This window comes from Pelobates fuscus, chromosome 1 (genome assembly GCF_036172605.1).
Source record: "Pelobates fuscus isolate aPelFus1 chromosome 1, aPelFus1.pri, whole genome shotgun sequence".
NCBI classification, from domain to species: Eukaryota; Metazoa; Chordata; class Amphibia; order Anura; family Pelobatidae; genus Pelobates; species Pelobates fuscus.
Genome location: NC_086317.1, coordinates 307,862,780 through 307,875,473, shown reverse-complemented (window position 1 = coordinate 307,875,473; position 12,694 = coordinate 307,862,780). Strand labels below are relative to the sequence as shown.

General features: G+C 36.6%; 1 protein-coding gene across 1 annotated transcript in view; it reads right to left on the bottom strand.

Moving 5' to 3' along the window:
- The window catches only part of IL1R2 (interleukin 1 receptor type 2), a 31,754-nt gene extending 19,418 nt beyond the window's left edge, over window positions 1-12,336 (bottom strand). Inside the window, exons 1-7 of the mRNA XM_063458427.1 lie at window positions 12,180-12,336; window positions 11,568-11,668; window positions 9,028-9,283; window positions 6,193-6,373; window positions 4,792-4,966; window positions 4,138-4,203; window positions 123-255 (exon numbers count right to left, since the gene is read on the bottom strand). Of these exons, the coding sequence (XP_063314497.1) occupies window positions 123-255; window positions 4,138-4,203; window positions 4,792-4,966; window positions 6,193-6,373; window positions 9,028-9,283; window positions 11,568-11,667 (911 nt within the window). The 5' untranslated portion in view covers window position 11,668; window positions 12,180-12,336. The remainder of the gene's footprint in view (window positions 1-122; window positions 256-4,137; window positions 4,204-4,791; window positions 4,967-6,192; window positions 6,374-9,027; window positions 9,284-11,567; window positions 11,669-12,179) is intronic.
- Between the last annotated feature and the right edge of the window lie 358 nt (window positions 12,337-12,694).

Here is a 12,694-nt window from a genome sequence, read left to right as displayed (position 1 = left end):
GATGCCAGAGAACTCCTGGCATCATAACCACAACAGTGTACTGCAATTTCTATGGTGCTTGGAGTGTTCCTTTAACTACCATTAGCTTTTCAGTGATAGATCCATCCATCCATCTTACTTACTGGGATATCCCCTGTCTCACACGTCCATCTTCAAAGAATTCGTCAATGTAAGAGTCGTTTGCCAGCCACCATACAATAAGGTTGCTGCCACCAGATTCAGTAAACACCTTACAAGGAATGGTCAGCTGGGAACCTTTATAGAGACATAGAGAATATTTATATTGTTAGATATATAGATGTGCAATGCTTCATTTAAATACTTTGTTATTATTAAAGAAAAACATACTTAATATTCTTTATATTGAGAACGAGAGAAAGAAAAAGGAAGAAAGAGGAAGGAAGGATACTGACGTTGCACAGCTAAGACTGAGAGCCTGCTGCTTCAGGAAGACCATAAACAGGCTCCACCAATCAATAGCATCTTATTATCGACTAAAGGATCTGATCTTATCCTGTAAGCCTGTGTAAAGCAGACATCTATTGGATACCGTATATACTCGAGTATAAGCCGACCCGAAGATAAGCCGAGGCCCCTAATTTTACCCCAAAAAACTGGGAAAACTTATTGACTCGAGTATAAGACTAGGGTGGGAAATGCAGCAGCTACTGGTAAATTTCTAAATAAAATTAGATCCTAAAAAAAATATATTAATTGAATATTTATTTACAGTGTGTGTATATAATGAATGCAGTGTGTGTGTATGAGTGCAGTGTGTGTGCGTATATATTAATTGAATATTTATTTCCAGTGTGTGTGTATGAGTGCAGTGCATGTATGAGTGCAGTGCGTGTATGAGTGCAGTGTGTATGAGTGCAGTGTGTGTATGTGAGTGCAGTGTGTGTATGAATGCAGTGTGTATGAGTGCAGTGTGTGTATGAATGCAGTGTGTATGAGTGCAGTGTGTGTATGAATGCAGTGTGTGTGTGAGTGCAGTGTGTGTATATGAATGAAGTGTGAGTGTGTGTGATGCAGTGTGTGTTTGTGTATGTGTTGGTGGGGGTGGGCATTTTTTTATATTATTAATTATTTTATTAATTATTATTTTATTTTTTATTTTTTAATATTATTATATTTTGTTATTATTATTATTTATTATTTAATTGAGTTATTAATTTTTTTTTATTATATTTTTTTTTCGTCCCCCCTCCCTGCTTGATACATAGCAGGGAGGGGGGCTCCTTCCCTGGTGGTCCAGTGTCATTGGCAGTTCAGTGGGGGGGAGAAGGGGGCTGGCAGAGCTGTACTTACCTTTCCTGTCAGCTCTCTCCTCCTCCGCGCGGTCTGTGCAGCTCCCTCTGTCAGCTCCCAGTGTAAGTCTCGCGAGAGCCGCGGCTCTCGTGAGATTTACACTGGGAGCTGACCGAGGTGCTGAACGGACAGCGCGGAGGAGGAGAGAGCTGACAGGAGCTGCAGGAAAGGTAAGTAAAGCTCTGCCAGCCCCCCTCTCCCCCGGTCTGTATTATGGCAATGTAAATTGCCATAATACAGACTCTGACTCGAGTATAAGCCGAGTTGGGGTTTTTCAGCACAAAAAATGTGGCTTATACTCGAGTATATACGGTAAGTATTTTTTTTATTGAGATACATCGCAATCTTACAACAATAACATCTATACGCCACAATACAGTATGGAACAATACCTCAATTTTTGAGTTATATAAACCAATAAAATCTTTGACGAGCCAATCATTCAGTTTTAAACATTTAAACACACATAAACAAATGGTACAATCTGCTATTGTAGCCTGCCAGAAGAAATAATTATGTAGTTAAGCGGCACCGTGGTTTGATAGCACAATCAGAGAAATTAAGAGAACAGGGCGTAAGCTCGAGAGAAGGTGGAGCAGGACACATGAACCAGAGGATAAAGCCGCCAAACATCTTAATGAATATGAATTGAAAATAACTCTTGAAAAAATCGTCATTTTTGTCACTCGAAATTGTATTCTCCCACAATAGGCCCAGGCAACTGTTTCGCACAGTAGAAAGGCTCTGCAAACCCGCATGCATGCATATCCCCACCAACTTTTCTCAGGATAAGTGTGAAGAATTTGCGATCTTCTTCACAGACAATATTTCCTTCATCTGAGCCTCTATCACAGCAGGTCAACCAGTTACACACCAGAACCCCTACAATCGAATGCCAGATTGCCCCAGTTTATGGTCCACTTTTACAAATGTGGATATACAGGGAGTTAAAAGAACCATGCAAAAGTTACACCCTACTACGTGTGACTTAGACCCTGCTCCAACTCCAGCTTATATCCACATGCATTGAAACACTCGCCCCAGACCTCACAAAAATAGTGCAGTGTTCACTAAAAACTGGAGACTTCCCAGATGCTCTAAAAGAAGCTGTGGTAAAACCCTTCCTAAAGAAACCTTTACTAGACCCAGACTGCATGGCTAATTACAGACCAGTATCCAACCTTCCATTTCTGGGGAAAATAATTGAAAAAGTAGTGGCAACTCTACTGGAGGCCCATCTATCGAGCTTGAACATCTTTGATCCTTTCCAGTCAGGTCTCAGATGCCACCGCAGCACGGAAACAGCGCTAGTCTGAGTGCTAAATGATCTCCTTATGGCGAGAGACAAAGGTGATTACTCTCTCTGCTGCATTTGACACCACTGACCATAGGATTTTAATAGAGCGCTTGCAGCACATCAGTGGTCTAGGAGGCACAGTCCTTAACTGGTTTTAATCTTTCCTCACTGGTAGATCACAGAGTTTAACATCAGGATCAAGCTCATCAGCACCAACAGAATTGGCCAGCGGAGTTCAACAAGGATCCATCTTGTCTCCCATGCTATTCGCTACCATTGGGGAACATCATTAGGCGACAATGCCCAAGGTATCATTGTTACGCTGATGACACACAACTCTACTTCTTCTATGGTCCAGATACTACAGAGCCAACATGCTGCATCAACAGTTGCTTAGCAGACCTCAAAGAATGGATGAATGCTAGTTGGCTTAAAGTGAACCCGTACAAAACAGAGTTACTCTTGGTGAGGGCACCCCAGGCAACAAAAATATGCCATGATCACCCAACTGGCCTGAAGCTAGGAGACTCTGGAGTGCTGATTGACTCTGGACTGTCATTTAAACAGCAGATTTCCTCTGTAATAAAATCTGCCTACTTTCATCTGAAAAACATAACCAGGATACAACACTTAATTCCACCGGATGATGTGCCAACATTAATCCATGCATTTGTATGCCCTCGGCTAGATTACTGCAATGTACTTTACTTGGCCCTCCCAATAACTCCATCACCTTTAGACTGTACAAAATGCAGCAGCCATACTACTGACTAATCAAACTCTCTCCTGCCACATAACACCTGTTCTCCACTCCCTGCATTGGCTTCTAATGCTGACCTTTAAAGCCTTAAACAATCAAGGCCCACAGTACCTGAAAGAGCTCCTGACGGCCTACATTCCAACCCATTCACTTCGGTCAGCCAGCAGTCTTTCCTGTCAGTTCCAAGAATAAAGACAGACTCAAGTTCCAGAGCATTCAGCCACGCTGCATCTACCTTCTGGAACTCTTTCCCGTGCGCAATCAGAGAGGCTCACTTTTAAAAAAAAGCTAAAGACCCACCTCTTCCATCAGGCATTCAGTCCACTCATCTGACCATCAGAAACTCCTACCTTTTATGTCTTCATGTTTGTATATTTGTAAAGTGCTTTGAGTCTCACGGGGAGAAAAGCGCTATAAAAATAGCAAATTATTATTACTATTATTATAAGATAGGCCTTCATATATCAGATATAGATTTGTATATACAGTGCCAAAGCTAAGTGTTTTCAGATGTTGCTCAGCCAAGTCAGAGAGGATATCGGTGCCTTGCCTTGACGCCTAGTTTCATGCCATTAGTACTTCAGAGTACATCTGTTCAAAAAAAATCTGATGAACAGATATAAAAGTCAGGTATCTTTGGTCTGTTGCAATGTGTGGGTTTGAAGCTTCAGCTCCTATAGAACCTGTGTCACTGTGATCCTGAGCACGTTATTTTACTTATCTTTATTATACAATGTTATTAGCTAAACAAAAATTTTATAAACCTTACCAGTAGAGGCTGCTATTGACTGATGTTTCGGCTGTAACATTACTGGCTGCTCCCTCTTGTCCTGAGCTATATATTAAAAAAACACACAAATCAGTTACATATTCTGTAGAAGAAATTCTTTATTTTGGTGTATGTATTATAACAAGCACAACAGATATGAAAACAATAGGACTAGCTGTAGAATAATTTTGTCACATGATGCCAGACTTTATTAAAGGTCCTATATTACAATGGAGTGTCTCTCTGATTTAACAGCTGCAGGACTGTATAGAGCTGAATATGCAAAATAATCAGGGCTTTCTATGATGGCACAGGGTCTACTTGTTAGGGACCAGATTGTCACCATTAGCATGTTATTAATGGGGTTCCTTAGGTGTTAAAACAAGTTTGAAAAAACATTATTGTTGCTTTCTAGGAACATAACTTTTTTTTGCAAAACAATAAAATATTGTTTTCATCATTGTGGAAGTTCTTCACGTATGAACTATTTTATCTAACTAATGAGACAACGGTATTACAACAGCTGAGTGACATGTACATATTAACTAAATCAAATATTTTTCCCAGGGTTTGTTTCATTTGTTGTTATTGGATAAAACACACACTTTAACAATGATTTGTTTAATCTACCTATTTTTTTTTGCTAGTAATTACCAATAACTTGAAGAGAAATTATTCTGGAAACCGAATATTCTCTATTTTCATGGGTAAATGCAAATTCACATGTATAGTATCCTTCATCATCCTTGTGCACATCTTTAATGGCGATGTACGTGTTACCATCCAACATTTCATACTTCATGGTGTCTTTTGGCAAAAGGTTTCCATCCTTACAAAAACAAAAACATCTCTATTAGCAACCTATAATTGTTTCCTAGCCTTTATTTTAGACTGCAGTTTAGTCATACATACATCAATATATAGATAGACAGACAAATCAGGTAAGAGAAGGTTATTCACTTAACCCCTTAAAGACCAAACTTCTGGAATAAAAGGGAATCATGACGTGTCACACATGTCATGTGTCCTTAAGGGGTTAAAGGAACACTGTAGGCACCTTAACAACTTTATCAGATTGCCGTTTTTATATTACCTGTAGTCCACCCTCCCTGCTCTACCCTACTAAACCGCACAATCTTAGTCCTCTGGATATGAGAGTTAGTTCCTGGCTCTCGTACGGTAACATACCGTGGTGTCACATGTGCAATGCCATTTCAGTTGGTCATGGAGGATCACTGAATTCCATGATTCTGTACGGAGGAATTGTAGACGCATTGCAGCAATCTCCCTCCATGTGCCTACGTTCCCCAATGCTTGTCTATGAGCAGCATTGAATTGGACCGTCATACTGGAGCCACTCCTCCAGGGTAGCGCCACCCGAAAGGAAACTCAGCGCTGGAGAAAAGATTAATATGTTTTTAACTTTTTTTCTGGTGTACATGGGGGGCCTAAACTATCCAGGGACATCAGGACTATAACGTTAGTAATATATATATATGTGTGTGTGTGTGTAAAATTAGTGAAAACCTTGGAGGTACAATGGTAGGGAGGGGAGACAGGCTATACAGGATATGGCAATAAAGTGCAAAGTAGAGGATAGAACAGATTGTGGGCAATAAATCCAGTAGTAAAATCAATACATGTACCACATCTCCTGCTACAACTGGTGAGTTACATATATATATATATATATATATATATATATATACATTCCTAACACTACAATTTTCCATTTAGTGTGAAATATTGGGAATTCAATTGCAAACTTAAAGCCAACGTATTCACACTGAAGCATAGCTGATTTTTCCATTTCAGCTATTGTGGCATCAAATTTGAAATTTGCCTTGAATTCTCTTGAACCTCTAACAATTCACACTTGAGTGAATAACATTAACTTGGTTTTAAAACAAGCAACCCAATAAAAGCTCTACTTGTTTTACACCAGATTAACTATATTTAGTTAATATTGCCAAGTTCCAGGACTATTCACCTATTCCACAATGGGCACTACTATAAAGGAGTGCTGGAGTGGTTATTCACTAAAATAAAACATACCTTTAGCCATTGTAGACGCACACCTGTATGGATATTTGTGAAATCACCTAAATCAGGGCAATGCATTTGGTAACTGGATTGTTCAATGGCATATTGTCCATATGCAATGTCAGTCAATGAAACTTCCGTCAACGTGAAGACATTGAAATTCATTGCTACTTCTACACAGAATGATGAATTCCTGAAAGAAATATAACTGTTGTAAGTATCTAAGCCACAAACAAATTAGGAAGACGGTTTTATCTATTTATTTGTAAACTAAGCTAAGATTTCTAAGCACATCAAGGAGCTATTATTTGTATTTCTATATCTGCTAGTATAGAACAGTCTGTAAGTATATTGCTTTCTGTGCTACCCTCTGAGCATACATTCCATATCTTTTATACATGCACAATCTCGTGCTGAATATTATGAGAAGGAAGCCATTATGGAATTTATATTGTGTATCCAAATGAAATAACTTTTATTACATGACAGGAGGCATCATATTTTGCTTAAGTCTCTTTTTACTAGAACTCCACAGCAACAGAAGTTAACCAAGAGAAACAACCAATCACAAAACATCAGAATAAATAAAACTCCCATACTCCTCTTTTTCTTTGCTGCTCCTCAACAGCACAGTTACTATGGCCTCCTGCTTTTAGTTGGTTGCTGTGGCTTTATTCATATTTATTACTGTATCGCTGTTATAGATTTTTCCATACTGGATTGTTTGAATTTATTCTCTCTGCACTTATGTTTCATTTTATTTATCATTTTATTTATTTCCTTCTTTACTTATTCGTTGTTTTTTTTTTCTTTGGGCTTTTTTACCTTGTAAATATCTTTGTTACCACCTTTCTTTGCCTTAGCAAGCGTGCGATTTTCCAAAAATATTTTAGATGTGGCTTAGGTTCTCGGGAGGTTTGTACAGCCTTCCCCGACAACGTCTCCTGCAGACCCACACACACTTGCATCGGCCATCTTGGATCTCATGCTTTTATGTGAAATCCTGGCAGCCATCTTAGTACACCTGATCCACACTAGTGATTTGCACTAGCGCGGCCTTCCTCTCAGTGTCGCCTATTCTCGTCATTACCCAATCGTGGATTACTCCACAATTTACTTGTGGGATTCTCTTTCCTTTCATTGTTTAGAGTTTAGGTTCCGGTTTGGGGATGGGAATGTATGTCTTCTTGTTTGCTTGATGATTCCATTGTTTAACTTACTGTTGTTTTGCTATGATATGCATTTGGTGTATGCTTTTGTTTTGCTGATTTATACATATAATGTTTTCTATGGAAAACTTTACTAATTCAAATATTTACCATGTTCATTGTGAATTCTTTTTTCTTATTTCAGTTTACATTTTGACTCCAGAGTTTTGCCTGAGGAACCATTTCTCTTCTAGTTTGGAGTCCCTGCAAGGCTACTTTTATTTATGGTTTATGTTCTCCTTGTCATCTGTTAAGTGTTTAAAACTTGTTTCTCTGTACTGTTTGTTACTCAAAAAGAGGAGGTGCAAGAGGAGTATGGGAGATGTATTTATTCTGTTGCTTTTTGATTGGTTGTTTCTCTTGGTTAACTTGTGCTGCTGTGGAGTTCTAGTAAAGAGAGACTTAACCAAAATATTTTCCTCCTGTCGTTAATAAAAAAAGATCATGGGTACACTTAAGATGGCATAATCAATAACTTTCTTATGCCAATCCTTCATTCTTCTTCCACTCTCCGGCCATATTTATTCAGCAGTGATCTGGCTCTATTTAGGGTCAGGAAATGTAACTCTGTACATAAATGAAATGTTACTAAACCTTCTGTTGTGTCTCTGATGCTTCCTGTATGTTAATAAACATCCATAGCCACCTCTAATCCAGCGATAGATAACTTTTGAATTCCAGATGTTGTGGAGTAAACCTCCCACGATGCTTTCCTTACATTACAGCTGCAAAATTATTATGGAAGATGTAGTACACAACATTTGGAGTGCCATAGGTTGCCTATCCCTGCTATATTCTAATTCTCCCTCCCCTCCCCCCAAAGAAAGGCAATACTTCGATGCTTCCTGTACTTAGTTTCTGTCGTGGACTAGGTACTGATGAAGTATTTCTGCTTCTTAAAAACAAAAACACAGTTGAGCTTGAATGTGTAGAAAATAGAGAAAAGAGAGAGTTCAAAGAAGGGCTACTAAACTGGTTCATGGATTGCAGGATAAAACTTACCAGGAAAGGTTAAAGGATCTTAACATGTATAGCATGGAGGAAAGACGAGACAGGGGGGGTATGATAGAAACATTTAAATACATAAAGGGAATCAACACAGTAAATGAGGAGACTATATTTAAAAGAAGAAAAACTACCACAACAAGAGGACATAGTCTTAAATTAGAGGGACAAAGGTTTAAAAATAATATCAGGAAGTATTACTTTACTGAGTGGGTAGTGGATGCATGGAATAGCCTTCCAGCTGAAGTGGTAGAGGTTAACACAGTAAAGGAGTTTAAGCATGCGTGGGATAGGCATAAGGCTATCCTAACTATAAGATAAGGCCAGGGACTAATGAAAGTATTTAGAAAACTGGGCAGACTAGATGGGCCAAATGGTTCTTATCTGCCGTCACATTCTATGTTTCTATGTTTCTATGTTTCTAAAATACATAATTATATGATTACAAATATAGAACATCCTCTTGGACAATAGTTATAAATTACTGAACGCAGATACCAACACCATATTTCACATTTATTTAGTTTCCATTTCCATTATAGAAAAATCTATGTCAATATAGCACCAGAATTTATTATATATAATATGCACACAGTCTGTATAAATTAATGGTTGATAATACCAGACATTGTACCTTAAAATGCATGAATAAATTCCAGAATCTTCCTTTATTGCTGGGTAAAACCACAATACTTCTTCATTTGCTTGAATCCGTGATTCCTCTCCAATATTTTCAGAAAAATTTCTTGTCCAAACCAGTTCTAGTGAGTGCTCAGGAAGATCTGAAAAGTGTGTCTGAAGATATTGAAAGGCAGGACAGTGGATGGCAGCAGGTTCTCCACTTAGAACATAGAATGCCAAGAAATGTGCAATCTGATTCTGGCATGTGTCTACACAAATAACAAAAGGTGAGATAGTCAGGTTGGTTCACAAAAATATTTCCTAGAAGGGGAAGAATAAATCAAAAACAAGAGGACAATGAATGGATCTATATATATATATATATATATATATATATATATATATATATATATATATATATATATATATATATATGAGGTTTCACTACTCAGTTATCTGCCATTTAGGAGTTAAATCACTTTTGTTTCTCTTTATGGATCTCTAGAAACACATCCTCTGGCTGTGACTGACACAGCCTGCATGAAAACAAAATAGTTTAATTTTCAATCAGATGTAACTTATTTTAAAAGTTTTTATCTCCTGCTCTGTAAATTAAACTTTATTTACATATAGGAGGCTCCTGCATGGTCTAGCAAGCTATTAGCATAGCAGGTGATTAGAAATTCTAAATTAAACATAATTTGCAATAAATGAAGTGTAAACATTAGATGACTCTTTACAAGAAGTGTTAAGGTAGACTGTGTAAGTCACATGCAAGGAGGTGTGCCTAAGGCTGAATAAACAAAGTGATTTAACTCCTAAATGGCAGAGAACCGAGCAGTGAGACTGCGGGGGCATGAGCTATACATCAAAACTGCTTCATTAAGCTGTTTTTATGCCTATAGCAGAAAATACCTTTGGAGAAAAAATATATCTGCAGATAGTTCTATCTATTTAAGATACTTTTATGGTTCAAAGGTTATTCAGCATTAAATTGGGATTTGTTATGTAGCATTAGACTGTATATTCATGCAATATTTAACTTTTTTGGTAAATGAATACTATTAGTGGTCATCCTTGAAACACAAGCATTTTTTTGTAGCATAAACAAGTTTGTAAACATCTCAGCAAATAAACTTTTTTATGAGTTGGAGAATAATTTTTCCTAGTTTCGAAGTGCTTCAAACTGTTTTTTTTTGCCTTCTTTTGGATCAACAGCAAAGAACAAATGTGAGGAAGGCTGGACTTGATGGACACATGTCTCATGCCCATGTAATTATGCCTATTTCAGGATATGTAATTATGTAACAATGTAATTAAAACAAGATGGACAACAGGCCTATAATCTATTTATGATCTTTCAGCAGTTGAGCAGATAACTCCCTAAACTGGTACTTTGTAATTTTGCGACTGCCACATTTCTCATAGGGAATAATGAGCATCTGAATTCCAAAAATTAACAAGATTTTTTTCAATTCGCATTGAAATTTTCAGAATTTAGGATGAAACAAAATTTGAAAATTAATTAATCAAAACAAAACAAATGTTTCTACTGTGCACATCTCCAACCTGCAATATCTTCTCTCCCCAGTCCCAAGCCTTCAATATCTTCTCTCCCCATAAACATTCAATATCTTCTCTCCCCAGTCCTAAGCCTTTTTTTGCCCTAGCTCTGCAAAATTTCCTGTACAACTCCACTCTCTTGTTCACTAGTGAATAATGCGCCTCGTACATCCCAATTCTAAAAATGACCGTGAATACAACCATGGCATATTTAATGAGCCTGCTACTTCAAAAGGTGTGTTAGAAAAGCTGAATGTTTATCACAAAATCATCTCAAACTTACACCCACCTTTTTCTAACACAAAATGCTGCCAACATTTACTAATTTATTCTCGACTCTACTACAACCCAGTTCTCAATGGTCTTACCCATCACCTTACAATCTGTAGCAAATGCAGCAGCCACATTCGTCTTCCACCTCACCCATTTGTCAGTTCTTACAACAGCTTCCTATACGATTTAGTGTTCAAAATCCTAATGCTTATTTACAAAGACCCTACCTTACCTTCAGTAATTAATACATATGTCCCTTCCAGAGCCCTCCTCTCTGTGAAAGACTGTCTCACATTTGAGACTTCTCTGGAGCTGCACTGTCTCTCTTCCCTGTTTCAATAGACTTTCCCCAGTTTCATAATCATGTTAAAACATTTTACATTGGAAGCCCTTATTAATTAACCACATTATTATATTTACAATTAAAAACTACAGATAACATTTTAATTATTTAATTTTAAAATGCAATCAAAAATCAATTTGATTAAAATAAAGCATTTTGCATACCCAATGTTTGCTATTTAGTGTTTTAGCGGCCTACGTATATATTTTTTGTTGTTCAAAACTCCTAAATTAAATAACAATGTCTTAATACCATCAAGCCAATACTAAGCAGAAGACAGCTTGAATTCACATTAGTAGATCTGAATCCTTAAGAAATATGACAGTAACGTTACACATCTTTCTAATATGCATACAAATACTTTTTATATGTACCTGAGTTGTCCACACGGGAAACACTAAAGGCAAAGGTCTCCAGCAGACATGTGCTCATTACTATGAAGAATAAACTTGTGTTCACTTTATTAAACAACATTCTGAGAAAAAAGAAGAACACATTGTACTAACTATAGAAGGTTATGCAATGATTATACACGTATAATATAATTACAGCAAATATACTAAACACTATACTATTTACAATAGATATTGAGTAAATACAGAAACTAATTATGACAAGAAATTTATATTTTTAATTGTACCTGTATTTAGTTTACGTTTGTTTCTTCATACATATATAGTGGACAAACAAAGTAAATATATAGGAATGAGATAATGTTAAATAGTTTAGCAAAAACCTAAATAAATAGATTTTGCAGATTTTAATGTTTTATGCAGAAATAAGGATAAACAAAATTATCAACATTTAATAAAATGTCTAGAAAAGTAATTGCAGTTTACAAAACTCAACTATTTATTTATTATTCACATATTCAGCAAATAATTATATAAAAAGAAAATGACACTGTTATGCAAAAATAAATTGTATTCTTTTAGGGTAACAACATTTGATATGCAAATGTACAAATAGTCATAGATTTAACATACCTTTTCCCATACGAAGAAAAAAAATTTTTTTTCAAGTTTTTAAGCAGTTCAACTGATATGACGATTGATTTCCTTTTGCTTGCAGTACACTGAATCCAAAATGTTTTCGTTTAAATGAAAATTGTAAAAACTCTTTTTCTGATATGTCCAATATTAAGGGTTAGGGTTATCTGTTCAAGAGTAATTGTGAAGAGACATTACAAGAAACATATTTATACCTCTACTTTTTACTTGAACTTCCTCATATATTTCTCAATCACTAGGTTTCCAAAATAGCACAGACATTTTCAGCATCCATTATGATATCCTGATTGCTCAAATAGGGAAATGACAGTGGAAAACACAGAGATAGTTCCTTATTTGTAACGAGTGCTTCCATTACAAGGACAGTGATCTTTTTCAATAACGTAGTAAGATCTAAAAATGTTTTTTGAAGAGATGTTGATATGGAAACTGCCAGGAGTACTTGCAAATACTTCCCCTTTTATCATTCAGATGCATTTGTTATCGATCCA